General features: G+C 36.9%; 2 protein-coding genes across 2 annotated transcripts in view; one reads left to right on the forward strand and one right to left on the reverse strand.

Annotated features, from left to right (window-relative positions):
- Window positions 1-9,609, reverse strand: part of LOC128657989 (transcription factor Adf-1-like) — a 45,483-nt gene extending 35,874 nt beyond the window's left edge. Inside the window, exons 1-4 of the mRNA XM_053712428.1 lie at window positions 9,494-9,609; window positions 8,164-8,277; window positions 7,716-7,829; window positions 7,112-7,216 (exon numbers count right to left, since the gene is read on the reverse strand). Coding sequence (XP_053568403.1) covers window positions 7,112-7,216; window positions 7,716-7,829; window positions 8,164-8,277; window positions 9,494-9,545 — 385 coding nt within the window. The 5' untranslated portion in view covers window positions 9,546-9,609. The remainder of the gene's footprint in view (window positions 1-7,111; window positions 7,217-7,715; window positions 7,830-8,163; window positions 8,278-9,493) is intronic.
- Window positions 9,610-11,877: 2,268 nt separating this feature from the next.
- Window positions 11,878-23,350, forward strand: part of LOC128657295 (gastrula zinc finger protein XlCGF66.1-like) — a 54,471-nt gene continuing 42,998 nt past the window's right edge. Inside the window, exons 1-2 of the mRNA XM_053711583.1 lie at window positions 11,878-11,954; window positions 12,455-12,560. Coding sequence (XP_053567558.1) covers window positions 11,953-11,954; window positions 12,455-12,560 — 108 coding nt within the window. The 5' untranslated portion in view covers window positions 11,878-11,952. The remainder of the gene's footprint in view (window positions 11,955-12,454; window positions 12,561-23,350) is intronic.

A 23,350-nucleotide genomic window follows, 5' to 3' on the forward strand; every position in this document is an offset into this window, starting at 1 on the left:
TTAATTAAAGAAAATAAAACTTGAAGGGACAGTCTACATCAAAATGTTTATTGTTTAAAAAAATAGATAATCCCTTTATTACCCATTCCCTAAATTTGCATAACCAACAGTTATATTAATACACTTTTTACCTCTTTGATTACCGTGTATCTAAGCCTCTGCAAACTGCCCCATTATTTCAGTTCTTTTGACAGACTTGCATTTTAGCCAATCAGTGCAGACTCCTAGGTAACTCCACGTGCGTGAGCACAGTGTTATCTATATGATACACTTAAACTAACACCCTCTAGTGGTGAAAAAGTGTCAAAATGCATTCATATAAGAGGCAGCCTTCAAGGTCTAAGAAATTAGCATATGAACCTCCTAGGTTTAGCTTTCAACTAAGAATACCAAGAGAACAAAGCAAAATTGGTGATCAAAGTAAATGGAAAAGTTTTTTTTAAAATTACATGCCCCATCTGAATCACGAAAGTTTATTTTGGACTAGACTATCCCTTTAACCCTTTTCTAACTGAAGAACATTTTTACAGATTATACAAATAATACCATTATATTTGTTAAATGTTGTATTATATTTACTAGTTTAACCTTAATGGGTATTTATTCAGATTTTATTCTTTGAACTATATTAATTAGTTTTTAAATGTTTGAACCTCTCAATTTTTATATATTAAGAGAGAAGTTAAAAGGTTCGCACCAAACCAGGTTGACCGGACAATTTTCTGTCATGAGCCCAGGACAGCACAGGAGTACAGAGACTTGTGGGCACAAAGAGGATATCGGAAGCAGTAGGAGCCTGGGGAAGTTTTCTATTTTGTGCCTGCTGCAGTCTTTTGAGAAGACATGCTGAGTTGACTAATCACACAGGAGGGAGGAATGATATGCTCAACAGGGGTTTCAGATGAATCAGTGGGGAAACTGGCGGGACAAGGCGTCTGCCTTCTTATTTTTGGTTTTAGGAAGATAGGAGACCACAAAGTTAAAACGAGAGAAGAATAAGGCTCATATGGCCTGTCTAGGATTGAGACGGAAAGCAGTTTCCAAATATGTCAGGTTCTTATGATCAGTAAGGATTTGTATGGGGTTAGCAGTACCCTCTAGCCAATGTCCCCATCTTAATGGCTAAAAGTTGACTATTTCCCACATCTTAATTCCTCTCTGCAGGGGAGAATCATTTGGAAAAGAAGGCTACTGGGTGCATTTTGGACATGGAAGGGTCCCTTTGTGTCAAGACCGCACCAGCGCCTATCTCAGAGGCATCGACCTAATAGAGAATAAAGCCAATATGGGTGATGTATGCACAATATGGATGTATTTAGAGCAACTTTCTAGTAACTTCTGGAATCACAGCTTCACATATAATCCCCCTCCTCCCTATGGGATGTGTCTTAGTACCAGGTTGTGTGCAGCTCTTGTCACATCTTCACTGTTTTAATGTCTCTAAACCTCTACGACTTAAGACTAAACGTTCAATTTCCATATCATTAAGTTCAGAGATCTGATATCTGGATGGAAGAATGGACCTTGAGATAGAAGGTCTGGCCTTAGAGGAAGAGGTCAAGGCGGGCAACTGGACATTTTTACAAGGTCCACATACCAAATCCTGTGAGGCCATGCTGGGGCTATCAGAAACAGATAAGATTGTTCCATAATGATCTTTCAGATCACTCTTGGAAGTAGAACCAGAGGGGAAAAATGTAAGCAGGCTGATAAGACCAAGGTACTGCTAGAGAATCTAACATTGCCGCCTGAGGATCCCTGGACCTTGAGAGATACCTGGGAAGTTTCTTGTTCAAATGAAAGGCCATCAGATCTATTTCTGGAAGGCCCCACATCTGTACAAGTTCATAGAACACATCTGGATGGAGAGACCACTACCCCGGATGTAGAGATTGACGGCTGAGATAATCCACTTACCAGTTGTCTATACCTGGGATATGAATCGCAGTGATTAAACAAGAATTGGATTCCGCCCAAGAAAGTATTCCAGATACTTCTTTCATTGCTAGGGGACTGTGAGTCCCCTTTGATGATTGACATATGCCACTGTTGTGATATTGTCTGCCTGAAAACCAATGTAAGGTTGTCTCTTTAATAGAGGCCAAGCCTTAAGAGCTCTGAATAGAGCACGGAGTTCCAGGAAATTGATTAGTAACCTTGTATCTTGAGGATTCCAAACTCATTGTGCTGTCAGAGACCCCCAGACAGCTCCCCAACCTGTAAGACTTGCATCTGTTGTGATTACAGACCAGGTAGGATGAACAAAGGAGGCCCCTTGAAGAATAAAGTGGTGGTTTAACCACCAAGTCAGAGAAAGTTGTGCATTGTGATTTAAGAATATCAGTTGGGATATCCGAGTGTAATCCTTGCACCATTAGTGTAACTTTTAAAGTTATAGAGGTCTCATATGAAAACAAACAAAGGGGATCGCGTCCAATGATGCAATCATGAGACCTAACACTTCCATACACATGGCGACTGAAGGGGATGATAGGGACTGAAGGTTTATACAAGCTGAAACCAATTTCAATTGTCTCTTTTCTGTTAGGGATAGAGTCATGGTCACTGAATCTATCTGGAAACCTAAAAGGTGACCTTTGTCTGAGGAATCAAGAAACTCCTTGGTAAATTGATCCGCCAACCAAGTCTTCAAAGAAACAATAGTTGTGTCGTGTGAGAGTCTGCTAAATGAAAAGATTGAGTTAGTACCAAGATATCGTCCAAATAAGGAAACATTGCAATACCCTGCTCTCTAAATACAGATAGAAGGGCACCTAGAACCTTTAAGAATATTCTCTGAGCTGTTGCTAGGTCAAATGGAAGAGCGATAAATTGGTAATGTTTGTCTAGAAAAGTGAATCTCAGAAATTGATAGTGATTTTAAAGGGACAGTCTACCAGAGAATTGTTATTGTTTTAAAAGATAGATAATCCCTTTATTACCCATTCCCCAGTTTTGCATAACCAACACAGTTATATTAATATACTTTTTACCTCTGTGATTACCTTGTATCTAGGAACCTTCTTCCAGCCCCCTGATCACATGACTGTGACTGTTTATTATCTATTGTCTTAAATTTAGCATTGTTTTGTGCTAAATCTTAAATAACCCCCTATGCCTGAACACAGTGTTATCTATATGGCCCACGTGTACTTTCTGTCTCTTTGTGTTGAAAAGAGATTTAAAAAGCATGTGATAAGAGGCAGCCCTCAAAGGCTTAGAAATTAGCATATGAGCCTACCTATGTTTAGTTTAAACTAAGAATACCAAGAGAAAAAAGCAAATTTGATTAAAAGTAAATTGGAAAGTTGATTAAAATTAAAAGTCCTATCTGAATAATGAAAGTTTAATGTATACTAGACTGTCTCTTTAAGTCTATTGTGGACATAAAGTGACCTTGCTGAACAAAAGGCAGAATAGTCCTTATAGGCACCATCTTGAAAGTTGGGACTTTTAAAAATCGATTTAAAGTTTTCAGATCCAAAATTGGTCTGAAAGAATTTTCCTTCTTTGGGAGAATTTAAATATTTGAATAGAAACCCAACCCCTGTTCCTTCAGAGGAACTGTGACAATTACCTATGGGTTTTCACCATTTTATTGCCATAAGGTGCTGGCAGAGAAATTATGGAGATGACATTTTACAATATGTAGATGATTTGCTGATACAGACTGAGATTAGGGAGGAACATCTTATTATTTTACATGATCTTTGCCGGGCTTTGCAAGAGGCAGAATTGAAAATGAATCCATTTAAGGTATAATTGTTACAGTCTCAAGTTTCTTTTTTAGGACTCCAAGTAGGTAGTGAGGGTAGGTCACCAAAAGGAGAGAGAGTTCAAGCTATATTACAAATGCCTAGACCCAATACGGTCACTGATTAACGGAAATTGTTGGGTCTTATTAATTTTTGTCATGATTTTATTCAGGATATGGCAGGAAAGGCAAAGTCATTATAAGAGTTACTGAGAGATCAACAAAATTATATTCTTAAGTGGACAGATAAGACAGAAAATGCATGGGTCACATTGAAACAGTTCCTTACAACGGATCCTGTTTTGGCATCACCTATCCCTCTCACACCTTTTGTTCTACAATGTTATGCTAGAGATTAATCCATCTCTGCTGTGTTATTGCAGAAACAACATGGGTTACTGAGACCCATTGGTTACTACTCTAAACTGATGTCACCTGTGGAGAAAGATGTTTGAATGTGTAAAACAGCTAATGGCTGTTGCATGGGCTGTTGGCACAGTCAAACATATCACATGCTTTGAATCAAATATTGTACAGACACCTCCTTCGTTGTTGAAACTGTTACAACGGTCTGCTGAGGATTTAGCAGGTCATTCTGCACGTGTAGCTCAATGGGTATTGTGCTTGCAGGCAGAAAGAATTACTATTCAGACTAGCCCTACTTATGTTTTACCTCAGTTAATGCAGATACCTGGCGAGGTACATGATTGTATGTCACAAGTGGAACAGGAGAAAATGTCTCCATTCACTTTGATTCCACATGGGTATAAAAAGGCTAACATTTTTTTTGTAGACAGAGCTAGATCCTTTTCAGATGGCAGTTTTCATACAAGATTTGCTGTACATGATGCAAATAATGGTCACACATATACGTTTCGTTTACCAGGAAATATGTCTGCACCAAGAGCAGAATTGGAAGATGTTAAAAAGGCAATACAGATATCTGATGGTTACACTAATATTTATACAGACAGCAGTTTTGTTCACAAAGCATTGACATTACATTTGCCGATTTGGGAGAAAAGGGGAATGGTAGATTCTCAAAACAAACCCTATAAACATGGGTCTATTTTACAGGAGTTTTTTTGAAAGAGAAAAATAAACACTATCAAGATGTGCTAGGATAAAAGTGAAGGCACATCAGTCAGGAGACAGTCCTATAATAACTGCAAATAGGGTTGCAGATCAGGCAGCAAGAAAAGCAGCATTGGTGGGTAAACCATATCTTCAAGAAGTTTTAGTTTTATCAACTGTTACACCTGACAATCCTAAAACTAATACATTACAGGATTTGATAAAATTGCAGGAGGAAAATCTAGAAAGAATTCAACACAGAATTATGGTGTAAAGGCAGACTGGAGATTTGTTACCATATGTTCCTGATCCTTTGTGTACAGAAATGGTTAAATTCAACCATGAAGTGTTAGGACAAGTGGGGAGAGACAAATTATACAGCATTGTAAAAAAAAAAAAAAGTATTTTCACCCAAATTTACATAAGATTTGTGAGGAAGTGACACAAGAATGTTTGCAGAATGCGCCTAGGCCAAAGGGACAAAAATCTGTTACGCAAAAAGTAACTTCTTGTTCTTGGGAAGCAATACAAATTGATTTTATTAGGCCTTTGACACCCGCAAAAGGGGGATACACATATGGTTTGGTTGTTGTTGATATTTTCTCTAAGTGGGTAGAAGCAGTTCCATTAAAGACAAATACTGCACAAGCATTATGGACATCTATATTTTCTATTTGGGGTTTTCCTAGGATTCATGAAAGTGACCAAGGTACTCATTTTATAGGAAAGTGATGCAGGCTTTGTGTGCTTTGTTAGGAATACAACAAAGGTTTCATGTACCTTATCTTCCACAATCAGCTGGGATGGTGTGAACAGAACTATTAAATAAAGGTTGGGTACAACATTTACCAGCTATCCTGATTTACATCTGTACACACCCTCCTGTAACCAGCGTATCTCATAGACAACATCTGTACACACTCACCTATAACCAGCATATCTCATAGACAACATATGTACACACTTACTTGTAACCAGAGTATCTCATAGACAACATATGAACACACTCACCTATAACCAGCATATCTCATAGACAACATATGTACACACTTACTTGTAACCAGAGTATCTCATAGACAACATACGTACACACTCACCTGTAACCAGAGTATCTCATAGACAACATACGTACCCACTCACCTGTAACCAGAGTATCTCATTAACAACATATGTACACACTCACCTGTAACCAGCGTATCTCATTAACAACATATGCACACACTCACCTGTAACCAGCGTATCTCATTAACAACATATGCACACACTCACCTGTACTGAGATAATCTTAGGCTACATAGGTTCAAGCTCACCTGTAACTAGTCTATCTCATAGACAACTTACGTTAACACTCCTCCATAAGCCCCAAGCCTCAGACACAACACGTGCACTCATCTATAAAATGCTTTCCTTAGACACAACATACATGTACACTTACCTGTAACTTGTGTGCCTCAGACATTACATATTTGTGCACTTACCTGTAACCCATATTACTCAGACACAACATATGTGTAACCTTCATCCCTCTGACACAACATACATGCACACTCACCTGTAACCTTCATCCCTCTGACACAACATACATGCACACTCACCTGTAACCTTCATCCCTCTGACACAACATACATGCACACTCACCTGTAACCTTCATCCCTCTGACACAACATACATGCACACTCACCTGTAACCTTCATCCCTCTGACACAACATACATGCACACTCACCTGTAATCTGCATCCCTCTGACACAACATACATGCACACTCACCTGTAACCTTCATTCCTCTGACACAACATACATGCACACTCACCTGTAACCTTCATTCCTCTGACACAACATACATGCACACTTACCTGTAACCTTCATCCCTCTGACACAACATACATGCACACTCACCTGTAACCTTCATCCCTCTGACACAACATACATGCACACTCACCTGTAACCTTCATCCCTCTGACACAACATACATGCACACTCACCTGTAACCTTCATTCCTCTGACACAACATACATGCACACTCACCTGTAACCGTCATCCCTCAGACACAACATACATGCACACTCACCTGTAACCTACATCCCTCAGACACACCACAAATGCACACTCACCTGTAACCTTCATCCCTCTGACACAACATACATGCACACTCACCGGTAACCTTCATCCCTCTGACACAACATACATGCACACTCACCTGTAACCTTCATCCCTCTGACACAACATACATGCACACTCACCTGTAATCTGCATCCTTCAGACACAACATAAGTGCACACTCACCTGGGCTGATACGGTCACTGGTTTCATAATCTGGAGCTTCCACCCGACGCCTCACACACAGATCTTCTGTTATCTCAACTTTCACTATATCAGCGTTATCTTCATCTGTACAAATAAAGAAGCTTCAGTTTTATATCCTATGATCTAGTTTTATAACTTTACCATAAATGAGTGTGTGTATTTCTCAGATAGACAATAGCACCAAATACACACATTGTGGTACTTTCTTCTGTTTTTTTAATTTTTTAGCTTAAAGACTTACTGTATATTGTTTATTTGCCATGTCCAGAAAAATATATTGTCCAACAAATGAAGAAAAGATAATTGAGATTAATAATTACCAGTTAACTCACTTCTTCACACTGGAGGTGGTGACACAGTAATGAGCTACTAGCGAGGTATACGGCTTTGTGTTATCATAAGGTAGTTAGACAGAACCCCAGAGTTTGTGAGGTGTAACTTTTTAAATAGTATAATCATATAAACATGAGCTACACACTAACATATGTCTGCTGTGTAACCATCTGAGAAAATATAACTTATTTACATGAGACAAAATGTCACCATCACATCATCTTCCCTTTACTTAATCAGTGCTAATCACCTGTAGCCGTATTTATAGTAACTTTATCCTCCTCAGTCTTCACCTGATCACACACATTCGGTTCTCCTCCGTGCTCAACTGCTGAACCATCTGTAGGCGTCACATCAGTACGGCCTGTACAGTGAGAATATACATGTGTGTGTGTAAGTAGTTTGTACCCTACATCCCTCAGACACAACATTTGTACACACTAACCACATGTACCTTACACATACTCACTTGCCTGTAACCTGTGTACTTCACACACACACACACACACACACAACATACATGTACACTTACCTGTAATTCTTATGCATCAGAAACACACATGCACATTTGCATGTAACATATGTACACACTCACATGAAACAGGTGTAAATCAGACACAACACATATGCACACTCCCCTGTAACCCAAGTATTATAGATACAACACATGAGACAAAATGAAGCAATCATAGACTCACCTGTAGCTGTATTTATAGCTACTTCATTCTCCTCAGTCTTCACCTGATCATGTACATACAGTTCTCCTCTGTGTTCAACCGCTAAGCCATCTGTAGATGTCACATCAGTACGGCCTGTACAGTGAGAATATTTATTAAATATAAAACTTACATCAAGTTACTATTTACAAAATTAGCAACAATTTACATCACAAAGCACTTTCTGCACATTTATATAAACACGACAATCTCAGCTGATATCTGTTATATGTCACTTGCTTGTAGTCAGTGTCCCATTATGCATAGCTCTGTTAGCTTCTGCTAGTCTGTCATTTTCAATTACAATTTTTACCTTCATATATCAGGGCCTGACAAGTTTAAAATTATAGCAGCCAAATATATATTAGCCAGAAATGTTTTTATTTCTTATTGTGTGTAGAAGATAAAAATTAAATATAATATAAAAAATATTATTTATTAGCTTCAGCATTAATATTAAAGCATATTTATATATAGGAAAGAGAGTACAACAAAATTGTAGATGTGTGGTTCTGAGCTTTGAAAATCAGAGCAGGGCATTATCCAGAGCACCGTGGCACCTGGGTTACTTGAGCCATGCTCTACCCTTAGTACAGGGGACACTGCATTAGCTAACGTACACATCTATATCATGTTATGTTACAATCTCCTCAATGTGTTTAATGTCTTTAAAAGGAGACTAAACACCTATTGCTTTTTTTGTAAAGTTGTGCTTTGTCCCACGGTCCCTAGAGAGGTTAAACAGCAAATTGCTGCAAATCAGACAGCTGGTTTAGGTGATTTGCATGTTACAGATTTTGCTTTTTGACCTCTCTAGGGAGCGTAGAACAAACACAAGAGATATATAATGTCCTTTTAAATGACATGAAAAGTGGCAACATAAATAATGACAGTGTATTGTAAAGCTTATGTACTGCACATAATGTTCCTTTGACCATTCTTTATAAAATAACATGTTTATCTGCCTCTGTTTCCTGTGATTTTACTTTTTATCGTGATCAGATAATTTATGAGAATTTTCCGGCCACCCTGTGACACTGCAGCAGTGTGATTTATTCTAAATACAGAGACTGATACTGAGTGTGCATGTGGTGCTGAGAGTGTGCATGTGGTGCTGAGTTCATTATTAACAAGACTAATGAAGCAGCTTAATATAAGCTGCTGTTCAGTAGTAAAGTCTGTAGAGCGACAGCACACTACTGATTGTTATGTCCCTTTAAGACAATCAGATTACTGAGGTTTCTGGTTCGTTATTGTAAATATCCAATTCTGATGACAAAACCAGGTGACATGCATGTGACGTCCTGCTTACCTCCGTGTGCATCAGGAAGCTCTGAGGTTTGGTTCTCGGTCTTGTCAGACATTGTCTTGTCCAGCAACTGAATTTGTCAGATATTATTATAATGTATCTACTTTACTGGCAAACGCAGTGATCTGTATTGTATGTGATCTTAACAGTAACAGGAGCCTAAACACAGAGAGAGAGAGAGGGTTTTTAGTACATTTCATTGTCATAGGGGAAATGATGAATTATGGGTGAGCAACACCCATATCTGAGATTTTTTTGTGTGAGTTACCCGCACAAGTTATACTGTTTTTTGTTTTGTTTGTTTTTTTTAAAAAGCAAACCAAACAGTTTTACAACATAATTTTAGTTTACAGAAATATCCTAATATTAAAAGTCATCATATTAAATACAATTTCCATAACATACATATTATATTATAGATAGGTTCCATTTGCCTCACATACACATACAGCTCCATTCCCAGTATCTTATATAGAGATATATAATATTTTAGAGAGGATCCCTCTACATATTAGATAAAGGATCCATGTTACTCACACACACACAGCCCTTCCCTAGAACCTTATACTAAGACATATAACATATAGAGAGTTACAATCTGTTACATACACACACAGCACCGTATATACAGAGATATAAAACAATAGAGAGGTACCATCTTACACACACACACACACACACACACCACCTTATAGACAGAAATATAATACTATAGAAAGGTACCATCTGTTACACATACAGCCTTTTGTACATAGACATATAACACTACAGAGAAGTACCATCTAACTTTAGTTTACATAAATATATCATACCAAATGCAAAAAAAGTTAGATTTTGTATCATTTTCTATAACATACATATTGTATTGCATAGAGGTTTCCTCTGCCTTACACACACAGCTCCCTCCCTAGTACCCTATATACATATATACAGAGATGTCTCACACACACATAGCCTCCCCAGTACCTTATACACAGATATATAAGATTATAGAGAGGTTCCCTTTGTCTCGCACAGATAGACACCCTTTAGTGTAGTATATACAGATATATAAAATTATAGAGAGGTTCCCCCAGACTCACGCAGACAGCCCCCCTTCCCAGTACGTTATATGCAGATATATTATACATATGTGCCTCACACACAACCTCCTTCAAAGTACCTTATATATAGATATAGAATGTTATAGAGATGTTCCCTCTGTTTCACACATACAGCCACCTGCCCAATTCCTTAAATAAATATATACAATGTTATAGAAATATCCCCTCTGTTTCACACACACCGCCCTCCTAGTCACTTATATTGAGATATTTAATATTATAGAGGATCCGGTCTCATACACAAATAGCCCCCTCTCTAGAAAATTATACAACATATAACACTATAGAGAGGTATCATCTTCCTCACACTCACACCACATCTCCTCAGCATCTTATACACAGGCATATAACACTACAGATCTCACTCACACCACCTCTCCCCAGCACCATATACACAGGTATATAACACTACAGATCTGACTCACACCACCTCTCCCAAGCACCTTATACACAGGCATATAACAATACAGATCTGTCTCACACTCACTCCACCTCTCCCCAGCATCTTATACCCAGGCATATAACACTACAGATCTGTCTCACACTTACACCACCTCTCCTCAGCATCTTATACACAAGCACATAACACTACAGATCTGTCTCACACTCACACCACCTCTCCTCAGCATCTTATACACAGGCATATAACACTACAGATCTGTCTCACACTTACACCACCTCTCCTCAGCATCTTATACACAAGCACATAACACTACAGATCTGTCTCACAGTCACACCACCTCTCCTCAGCATCTTATACACAGGCATATAACACTACAGATCTGACTCACACCACCTCTCCCCAGCACCTTATACACAGGTATATAACACTACATATCTGACTCACACCACCTCTCCCCAGCACCTTATACACAGGTATATAACACTACATATCTGACTCACACCACCTCTCGCCAGCACCTTATACACAGGCACATAACACTACTGATCTGTCTCACACTCACACCACCTGTCCCCAGCACCTTATACACAGGCACATAACACTACAAAAGCTACACAGTCATATAAACAAGTGAGATACACATATTACACACATTACACACAGTCTGAGCATCGTGTACTTACCTCACTATACATAAAAAAGTAGCAAGTAGGCGCTGAGTCAATATATCCACCCCCTCGTGTTTCCTGCTAGTGTAGCAGCTTTTTCCCTTCCCGCAGAAGGACTAGCCATGTCACAAGTCACATGTTTGATGTGACCACACAGGAAAGAGATTTACCGGAAGTAGCTGTGCAGGGCTGCAGGCATCTCCAATGCAGCTTCCTGTTTGTGCCATTTAATTGCTGCTGTTATACGGAACAAACTGCTGCTGTCTTAGCACTTTATACGGTGGTTTCATGTAGGTAACGATCTAATTGGTGATGTGTCTGTGTATAAAGCACTGGGTGTGTGCATCACAACGAACGTCTCTTAATAGTAAATAACTCTGTATAAGCTACTGCAGAGGATTGTGTGTGTTTAAAGCAGAGTAACCCATAATAGTATATATCTGTATATAAAGTACTGGGGTTGTGTGTGAGAGGCAGAGTAATCATCGCTGTAATATTATATACCTGTATATAAGGTGCTGGGGGGGGGGGGGAGAAAGATAGAGTGAGTCTCTCTATAATATTATATATCTGTATATAATGTATTGGGGAGGGGGCTGTGTGTGTGGCAGAGGGAACAGTCTTTATTATGAGGTGTGTGTATATGAATGCATACATATATGTGAAGTGTATATGTGAGTTTGTATAGATATATGTGGGCTATCCGTGTATGCATAGGTCAGTGTGTGTATAAGTGTATGTATGGCTATTATTCTTATATGTGTAATTTCTGTATGTGCTACTGCTGCAGGTCTCAGTGTTACACAATATCACTGACCATGAACAAGATGAAGAAGAAGCTGCCTGAGCGGATCCTAAATCACATCCTGGAGATTCTCTACCTGCTGACGGGAGAGGTGAGAAAACATCATAACAACACCATGGTAACCTCTTGCAGGGAATATGTGTATTAGTTGCTTAGCAACAAGAAGTGATAGAGGCTCAGAGGGAAAGAAGAAGCCCATATTTAAGGTGTTTTTGCAATTTTAAAAGTGTAGAATTGTTCTTGGAATATTCTGTTGTAGAAATTCACCCGATGAGACAGTTTGTGTTATTTGTTCCATCACCCCCATACACTGGCCAGCAATAGGCAGCTTATAAAGTGATGTCAGGCTTAGGCTAACAAAGAATAAACTGGTATTTATATGGTATAATCAAGTAGTAATCTGTACAGAAGAGGAAGTGCTATTGTATAAAATGGCCCTAAGCATGTGTACATAATATGCCATATATAGATCATTCCTGTACGTACACCTGCTAGCTGGTTAGTCTACTCACATCCTGGTAATTTCATTGTGCATGTTACCTGGATATCCTATCATTTATCTCAATATAATCTATGTGTTTTTTTGTGTTTGTTTTTTTTTAACTGCACGCAAAGATACTTGAAAGTATCTTGCAGGATCCAGAAACTGATCTTGCAACATATTTGGCAGTGATTGATTGATCAGTGCAGGAGCTTAGTTATATTTTCCCTTAATTGCCCACAGCAAAGGAGATATTAAAAAAGCTTCTTAAGGGTTTTGCCCCTGGACTGCAAATCAGTGTGAATGTTAGACACAAAATGACCATTTAAATGCTTATAAAATGTATTTCTTTCATGTAATTAGCAAGAGTCCATGAGCTAGTGACGTATGGGATATACATTCCTACCAGGAGGGGCAAAGTTTCCCAAACCTTAAAAATGCCTATAAATACACCCCTCACCACACCCACAATTCAGTTTTACAAACTTTGCCTCCCATGGAGGTGGTGAAATAAGTTTGTGCTAGATTCTACGTTGATATGCGCTTCGCAGCAGTCTGAAGCCCGGTTTTCCTCTCAGAGTGCAGTGAATGTCAGAGGGATGTGAAGAGAGTATTGCCTATTTGAATACAATGGTCTTCCTCTAGGGGATCTATTTCATAGGTTCTCTGTTATCGGTCGTAGAGATTTCTTCTCCTACCTCCCTTTTCAGATCGACGATATACTCTAATATACCATTACCTCTACTGATTCTCGTTTCAGTACTGGTTTGGCTATCTGCTATATGTAGATGAGTGTCTTGGGGTAAGTAAATCTTATTTCTATTTATGACACTCAAAGCTATGGTTGGGCACTTTATATGTAAAGTTCTAAATATATGTTTTAAACTTATATTTGCCATGATTCAGGTTAATCAGTATTCCTTCGTTCAGACTGTCAGTTTCATTATTTTGGGAAATGCATATGAATAAATATTTTTTCTTACCTTCAAAAATGTTCAAATTGACTTTTTTCCTTGCGGGCTGTTACGCTCGCGGGGGCAGAAAATGCTTTGATTTATTGCGTCATTCTTGGCGCAAACTTTTTTGGCGCAAAATTTCGTCATTTCCGGAGCCATAGTTGACGCCGGAAGTTTACACATGGTTGAGTCATTTTTTGACGCCTGTGTGTTAGACGTTTTTTTGCGCAAAAAAATGTGGGCGTAATTTTTGGCGCCAAAAAATATGGGCGTTATACTTGACACCAGAGACAGAACTTTTTTTCACTTTCTGCGATGAGATTTTTTTTAGTGAAAATTTTTCTGCAGGTCATTTTTAAATAAAATAAAATTGTAAATTTGTCAGTTACACTAAAGCACCAGATCAATTGCAATGTGTTGGTTAACTGGAGAATAAAGCAATATTTAAAGTTGTATAATCTAGTGCAGTAGTTGAAAATTGCATTGAAAATTAGCTGCAGACAAAAAAGTAATTGTAAAATGTCTCTTGAATTAATTTGTTTAATTTTCTCTTAGTCTAACATAGAAATGTAGTAATAAAAAAGATGCATTGCTCATATGAACATCTAACATTCAGAGAAAAACAGCTTTGCAGACTGTGAAAAGCTAGGGAACGAGCTTTCAAAAATCTCAGAGCCAGACAACAATAAATCCACTGCTGCATATTTGACTGTTGTCTTCAAACAGCACTTTGCTCTGGAGGCACTGTGTTAAGGAAAACTTACACAATGCAGCCAGAGAACAGCTTTGTTTAAAAAGAACAGCCTAATGTGGAGCAGCACTGAAAAGTTAAAGTGCTAACAGTTCCTGTTCTTTCTGCAGACATGCTACATTTTCTGCGATGACATCTCAGATCACTCTATGTTCTGCCTTGGTGTACTTGACGCCAAATAATGTGGGCGTCTTACTTGGCGCCAAAAAATGTGGGCGTCATACTTGGCGCCATTTTTTCACATTATTTCAGTCTCATTTTTTTGTTGCTTCTGGTTGCTAGAGGCTTGTTTGTTTTGCTTTTTTTCACATTCCTGAAACTGTCATTTAAAGGGACATTATACACTCATTTTTTCTTTGCATAAATGTTTTGTAGATGATCTATTTATATAGCCCATGAAGTTTTAAAAAAAAAAAAAAATGTTTAGTTTTGCTTATTTTTAAATAACATTGCTCAGATTTTCAGACTCCTAACCAAGCCCCAAAGTTTTATGTGAGTACTGAGGTATACCTTCTCCAGCTTGCTCCTGTTTGTGTAAAGGGTCTTTTCATATGCAAAAGAAGGGGGAGGGGGGAAGTGTCTTATTTCCCACTTGCAGTGGGCTTTCCAACTACCTTTTCAACAAAGCTAAACTGAAAGCTTCTAAGTAAGTTTTTAAACAGTTTTATACTGGATTTTTATATCGGTATCTGTGCATCTTATTCTTTATAGTAGTGTCTATTACATGCAGTTATATGAAAATGAGTGTATACTGTCCCTTTAAGGAATTTGATAATTTTGCTTTATATGTTGTTTTTTTCTATTACATATTGCAAGATATTTTAAAGGCTGTTCCTGAATCAGAAAATACTGAGGGATTCCTGATCACTGTTATCAGTCCTACCAAAGCTAAGTTCATTTATTTTAATGTTATGAATGTTTATATTTAGCTATGGTTTGTAATAAGTTTTTATGATAAACTTTTACATGCAGAGTCCATTAGTATTTATGCATTATCTATTGCTATTCTTTTTACATCTTATGTACAATATATATTTAGGAATTTATAAGAATATTTTTCTGATTCTAGTATAAAGGCTTTGTCTGCTATCCCGCCTTCTAATAAAATTTTTAGGTCTTTTTTAAACTTCTCATTTAGTTGATGAAGTTTCAAACGACCAACAACATACTGAATTATCCTTCTCTGATGGTGTATTTTCTCATTCAGAATGTTCTTCATCAGATATTGATACTAACAAATCTACTTTTTTATTTTTAAATAGAGTACATTCGTTTTTTGTTGAAAAGGTGTTGATTATTTTGGATATTGAAGTAACTAGTTCTTTTTGATTAAGACTAGCTAAGATTTAAATTCTGCTTATTAACCTTCTGTGGTTTCTTCAGAGTTTTTTTTTCAGTTCCTGATACTAAGGAATGGAATAGGCCGGGAATTACTTTTATTCCTTCTTTAAGGTTTTTAATTGTATCCTTTGCCGGCAGTTAGTTTTGAGGAAGATCCTCCAAGTTAATGGGACTATCTCTACTCTTGCTAACATACTACTATTCCTATAGCAGATAGTATTTATTTTTTTCCTTGGGAAACTTGTTTCTTATTTAAGGAAAATTATTTATTTTCAGGTACTTTTCTTAGACCTGTAATTTATTTGGATGATGTTGCAACTGCTTCAGTTTTCTGGTTGAATACTTTAGTGCAACAAGTATCGGATTATGATTTGTTTAGCATTGTTAAGTTGATCAACATGCTAATAATTTCATTTGTGTCGTCATTTTTTTGATATTTTCGCAAATGAGGTTTAATCTATGTCTTTAGCTATTTTAGCTAAAAGAACTTTATGATTTCAATCTTGGAATGCTAATTTGATTTCTAAATTCCATATTTCTTTTTTTCCAAGGTAATCAATTATTTGGTTCACAATTGGATTCAATTCTTCAACTGTTACTCTGGGCTGCAAGATTGAGTTCTAAGGCTAAATATTAAGCTTTTTTTCTTAATAAGGAACGGAATTCTAAATTCTTCCCCAAGTAACATGTTTATAATTGGAAGTTTTCTTCATTCAATTTAAGCCATTTTAAAAAGCAAAGTCAGCTCCCCAAATTTGCATTTAGGTGCAGTTCTTATTCCAGCTTAGCTGGTAAGGGGCAGGTTAAAACTTTTTTTTAAAAAAAATAAAAAATTGTTCAATTCGGTCCAAACTTCTTAGATTTGGATACAGAATAGGATTCAGAGTAAAACCGTCTGTGAGAAGTATTTTTTCTCTCTCTAACATACTCCAGCTATTCCAGTAAGGCTCACACTTTCCTGAAGTGTGTTTCAGTCCTATATGTATTGGCTACTTGTGAAGCGCGGCTGGTCACCCGTTGGTGCTCAAGGCGCTGCTCAGACCTGGAGTTTTCTGGGGTATTTATACCAGTTCTTTTTTAGTAACAGGATTTGGGGGTTTTATTCAAAACTATTCATTATTTCAAAGATAAAAAATCTTTTTGAATTGTCATATAAGTATACCATCTTTTAGAATGTTGTTTATATGGTCTATTCTGCCTTTTTTGGTCAGTAATGGCATTATTTGTTCACAATAGTTACAATAGATGCGTATCTTCATTTTCTGTTTTCATTCAGATTTAGAGCTGCAACAACTAATCGGCATAATCGATAATAATCGATTATGAAAATAGTTGTCAACGAATCTCATAATCGATTAATCGGTTTGCAATTAGTTGGTCTGTGCACAACACCAGCTGCTTCACTCCAATGAACTCCTGCATATGGTATTGTATTTTATGGTTATGTCCTTAGCCTAAAGGACATCTACTTTTCACTTTTTCAGGACAGTATAAGTTTACAACTACCCCTGGCTTATGTGCAACCCAGATATAATAGTCATCATTTGGATTGTTTATATTAAATCTGGTGATTTGGAACTATGCTTTTCATGATATAGTGCCAAGCTTGTTGTTTACACCTTGCCCCTAGATTGATGGGAGTTATTTAAATTGACGTGCACTATTATCTGTTTGCACAATTATTAGCGTATTGCTGATTATATGTACTGTATAAATAAATGTGTAAGGCTTTGTCCTGTTATTGATATACAGTCCTTAGCGCGTTTGATCTTGTTTTTTATTGTTTTTTTATATTTTTAATAAATTGTGATAATATGTATTAGATTCAACCTTTATAAGTATATATTCGTTATTTTTAGAGTGGACTAGATATTTCCCCTAACCTTATAGCTGGTTATTTACCATTGCATATAGATATTCAAGATATTTTTATGTTAGAATGAAGTCAAGGGTTACTTTATTAAGAGGTCCCTTGCCAAGGTAGAAAACACTTAGCATTGGTGAAGAGCTAACAAAGATAAATATCCCACTTTGGTGAAATTGGCAAAACCCTACTTATACACCTCAACAGCCTTTTCTCTGCTGCAGGAAATATAGCTGCAAACAGAGAACCAGCCTTAGCCAGAAGCATGTGGACATGTTGAGATTTTTGCATTTCAATGCAAAGTTTCTGAAAGAGTGAATAACAGAATGTTATTAACAGTGATAGTCTAACTCTTTCTAGTTCTACCTCTTTTCAAACAGTTTGTGGTTTTGTTTAGTATAATTATAAAACTGTGCTCTGCTGCTTAAAAATTGAAGAAACAGTTGTGTTAATGTAAAGTTTTAGTCTGAAGTTTATATTTGTAACACTCATGTGGATTTTATTTAAAACATAGAAAACTATTATTGATTCTCTTTTTATCCGATTAGTCGATTAATCGAAAAAATAATCGGCCAATTAATCGATTATGAAAATAATCGTTAGTTGCAGCCCTATTCAGATTATTTTCATTTTCTGAGATTCTCTTTTTTTGACAAGCATTACCAATTTGTTGCTTTTTCTTCTGGTCTAGCGACAGCTCTAAGAATCTTTTCAAGGTTCTCAGTGTTTCCTTATTTGGACGGTCTCGTGGTACTGGCTCAATCTTTTCGTTCTGCAGAATCTCATATGATTCAACTTTTGTTGTTTCTTCCAGACATGGTTAGAGGATCTTTTTATCAAAAGCTCTTTGATTCCTCAGACAAGGGTCACCTTTTTTTTTAGGTTTCCAGATAGATTGTGTCAATGTCTTTGTCTCTAGCAGACAAGTAACAATTTTATTGGGTTCCGTTTGTCGGAACCTTCAGTCTCTATTATTTCCTTCAGTTGCTATATGCATGGAAGTTTTTGGTATTATGGCTGCAGCATTGGATTTGATTAACTTTGCTCATTTTCATAAGAAACCTTTCCAGTTTTTTATACTGAATTAATGGTGCAGGGATTCTAGGATATCACTTTTTATATCCTTGAATCCCAATGTTTAACTATCTTTGATTTGGTGGTTAGATCACCATCATATAATTCTTCGGGTCTCTTTGGTTCATTCAACCTGGACCATGATCACTACAGATGCGAGTCTTTTAGGTTGGAAGGCTGTCTGGGGATCTCTGTCAGCACAAGGGGTTTGGAAATCTCAGGAGGCGAGATTACCAATCGATATTTTGGAACTCAGTGCATTTTCAGAGTTCTTCAGTTTTGGCTTCTTTTTGAAGAAAGAGACGTTTATTGTTTTTCAGACAGGCAATGTCACAACTGTGGCGTATGTCAATCATCAGGGTGGGACTCTCAGTTCTTAGGCTGTGAAAGAAGTATCTCGGATACTTGCTTGGACTAAATCCAGCTCCTGTCTAATTTCTGTGGTCCATTTCCCAGGTATAGACAATTGGGAAACGGATTATCTCTGTCTTTTCATCCGGGAGAATGGTCTTTACCTAGATGTGTTTTTTCAAATTATTCAGATGTGTGGGCTTCCAGAAACAGATCTGATGGCATCTCATCTAAACAAGGAACTTCCCAGGGGCCTATTCAGGTCCGGGGATCCTCTGGCCGAAGCAGTGTATGCATTGACACTTCCTTGTAGTTATCAATCTGCCTATATTTTTTCGCCTCTGGTTCTTCTTTTTAGAGTAATTTTCAAAATCATCAGGGAGCAATCTTTTGTGTTGCTGGTGGCTCCAGTATGGCCACTCAGGTTTTGGTATATGGTTCTTGTTCGGATGTCCAGTTGCCAATCTTGGTCACTTCCATTAAGGCCAGACCTTATATCTTAACATTAATTTTTTTCCATCAGGAACTCAAATTATTAATTTGATGGTATGGAGTTTTAACGCTTAGTTCTTAGTCATAGAAGTTCTTTGACTCAGTGATTAATACTATGTTGCAGGCTCGTAAATCTGTGTCTAGTAAGATTTATTATCGAGTTTGAAAGATTTACATATCTTGATGCTCTTTTCATAAATTCTCTTGGCATTCTTTTAGAATTCCTAGGATTTTATAGTTTTCTTCTGGATGGTTTAGATAAGGGTTTTTGTCTGCAAGTTCCTTGCAAGGACAAATCTCTGCTTTTTCTGTGCTGTTTTCATAGAAAAACTTGCTAATCTTTCTGTTATTCATTGTTTTGTTCAGGCTTTGGTTCGTATCAAGTCTGTCATTTAAGCCAATTTCTCCTCCTTGGAGTCTTAATTTGGTTCTGAGGGCTGTACAGGCTCTTCCGTTTGAGCATATGCTTTCTTTGGACATTTAAATTACTTTCATGGAAAGTATTGTTCCTTTAGACATCTTTTCAGCTAGAACAGTTTTTGAATTATCTGCTCTTTCTTGTGAGTCTCCTTTTTCTGATTTTTCATCAGGATAAGGTGGTTTTGCTGTCTTCTTTTCAATTTTTACCTAAAGTTGTGAATTTTAACAACATTAGTAGAGGAATTATTGTCCCTTCCTTGTGTTCTAATACTAAGAATTCTTTGGAGAGATTCTTATATTCTTTGGATGTGGTAAGAGTTTTGAAATTATGTTGAAGCTATTCAAATTTCAGAAAGACTTCTAGTCTTTTTGTTATCTTTTCTGGTTTTAGGAAAGGTCAGAAGGCTTCTGCCATTTCTTTGGCTTCTTGGTTAAAGCTTTTTGATTCATCTTGCTTATTTGGAGTTGGGTTAATCCCCTACTCAGAGGATTACGGCTCATTCTACTAGGTCAGTTTCTACTTCCTGGACTTTTAAGAATAAAGCTTCTGTTGATCAGATTTGCAAAGCAACGACTTGGTCTTCTTTGCATACTTTTACTAAATTCTACCATTTTGATGTTTTCTCTTCTTCAGAAGTAGTTTTTGGTAGAATAATACTTCAGGCAGCTGTTTCAGTTTGATTCTTCTGCTTATAACTTCAGTTTTTTTCATTATAAAAATTGAAACTTTTGATTTGGGTAGTGGATTAATTTTTCAGCGGAATTGGCTGTCTTTATTTTATCCCTCCCTCTCTAGTGACTCTTGCGTGGAAGTTCCACATCTTGGGTATCTGCTATCCCATACGTCACTAGCTCATGGACTCTTGCTAATTACATGAAAGAAAACATAATTTATGTAAGAACTTACCTGATAAATTAATTTCTTTCATATTAGCAAGAGTCCATGAGGCCCACCCTTTTTGTGGTGGTTATGATTTTTTTGTATAAAGCACAATTATTCCAATTCCTTATTTTTGATGCTTTCGCTCCTTTCTTATCACCCCACTTCTTGGCTATTCGTTAAACTGAATTGTGGGTGTGGTGAGGGGTGTATTTATAGGCATTTTTAAGGTTTGGGAAACTTTGCCCCTCCTGGTAGGAATGTATATCCCATACGTCACTAGCTCATGGAATCTTGCTAATATGAAAGAAATGAATTTATCGGTAAGTTCTTACATAAATTATGTTTTTGTATGCACATCTTTTCCAATGCGGCTATTAATTGCTGATAAATACTGTGCATATGTAAAACTTTTATTGTGTTCACAGATATTTTGCAAGGGATGTTAAACAGTAAATAAATGCTAGACATCATGATGTATTCAATGCAAAGTTTAGCCTTAGACTACCATGTATATGTATCTTTACAATTATATTAGTTTAAATATTGAAAATATATGTCTAAAGGTTTAATTTCTATAAATTACTTTAGTTTCTATAAAGTAATGGATGCCATCATGTTTAATACAGATCTCTTATTATCTCTTTTTGTGTAAATAAAGCTAGCAACCTTTTTAGAGGGTGCACTACACGGCTGATTTTACTGACCACCCTGCTAGAATTATAACCAATATTAAAGGGGCAGTCAACACCAGAATTTTTGTTGTATAAAAAGATAGATAATCCCTTTATTACCCATTCTCCAGTTTTGCATAACCAACACAGTTATAATAATACACGTTTTGCCTGTGATTAACTTGTATCTAAGCATCTTCTGACATCCTCCTGATCTCATGACATTTTATTTATTATCTATTGACTTTTATATTAGCCAATTAGTGCAGTGTCTGCCACAAGCCACGGCGTGCTCACAATGTTATCTATATGGCCTACATGAACTAGCTCTCCCCTGTTGTGAAAAAGCAAATAAAAAAGCATGTGATAAGAGGCAGCCTTTAAGGGCTTAGACATTATCACATGAGCCTTCCTAAGTTTAGCTTTCAACTAAGAATACCAAGAGAAAAAAGCAAAATTGGTGATAAAAGTAAATTGGAAAGTTGTTTAAAATTACATGCCCTATTTCAAACATGAAAGGTTTTTTTTTTTTGGAAATTAAAATGAGCTAATGTTAAAAAAATGTTCAGTTTTTATTGCAAAAATTATCATTAAAAAAGTTTGTGTTAAATTATGCAGAAAATTATATAATATTAGAAAATATTACACTGCCCCCACACTACTTTTATAATGTCACCCAGTTACTTCATTATACTGCCCGGCTGGCAACTGAAAGCTGTGTGAAATTGCTTCTTTTATTGCCTGGTTTATATCTGTCCCTAATTATCTTCAGCAGGGAAACAGATAAGGGGAAACTTAAGCTCAAACATGGCGGCACCCATTATTTATAGAAACAAAAAAAAAATCAGAGGGAAAAGGGGACAAAATAAATAATGAAAGTATATTGCAAAGTCTTTTTTAGCTACATATAATTAAACATTTTATATTACAGTTCCGTATCCCTTTAATTCCTAATATATACTGTGCATATATACAATATTTACTGTGTGTGCAGATATTTTGCAATTCAACAATTAATTCCTGATATATACTGTACATATATATAATATTTATTGTGTGTGCAGATATTTTGCAATGGAACAATTAATTCTTGCTATATACTGTGCTTACATACAATATTTACTGTGTGTGCAGATATTTTGCAATGCAACAATTAATTATTGATATATAGAGGCCTACTTATCAAGCCGTCAACTTACTTGCATTCAACGGCACCAATACGCTCGCCTGACATCACCTAGCATCGCTGCTGCGGACCTGAATACTTTCTCCAAATTTAACAAAAAAGCTGTCAAAAAGCCGCGCACCAAGTACAGGGCGATGAGCAGCGGACTGTTGTTAACTAAACAGTAATCGATCTTGCTGCTTTTCGGCTTTTCCCCAGCTTTATTTGTATACTGTCACTAAACACTGCCACTATACTAAACTGTTTAACCCCTATCCCGCTGCTCCCGGACCCCGCCGCAACGCTAATAAAGTTATTAACCCCTAAACCGCCGCTCCCAGAGCCCACCGCAACTCTAATAAATGTATTAACCCCTAAACCGCCGCTTCCAGACCCCGCCGACATCTACATTATGTTATTAACCCCTATCCC

This window comes from Bombina bombina, chromosome 4 (assembly GCF_027579735.1).
Source record: "Bombina bombina isolate aBomBom1 chromosome 4, aBomBom1.pri, whole genome shotgun sequence".
Taxonomy (NCBI): Eukaryota; Metazoa; Chordata; class Amphibia; order Anura; family Bombinatoridae; genus Bombina; species Bombina bombina.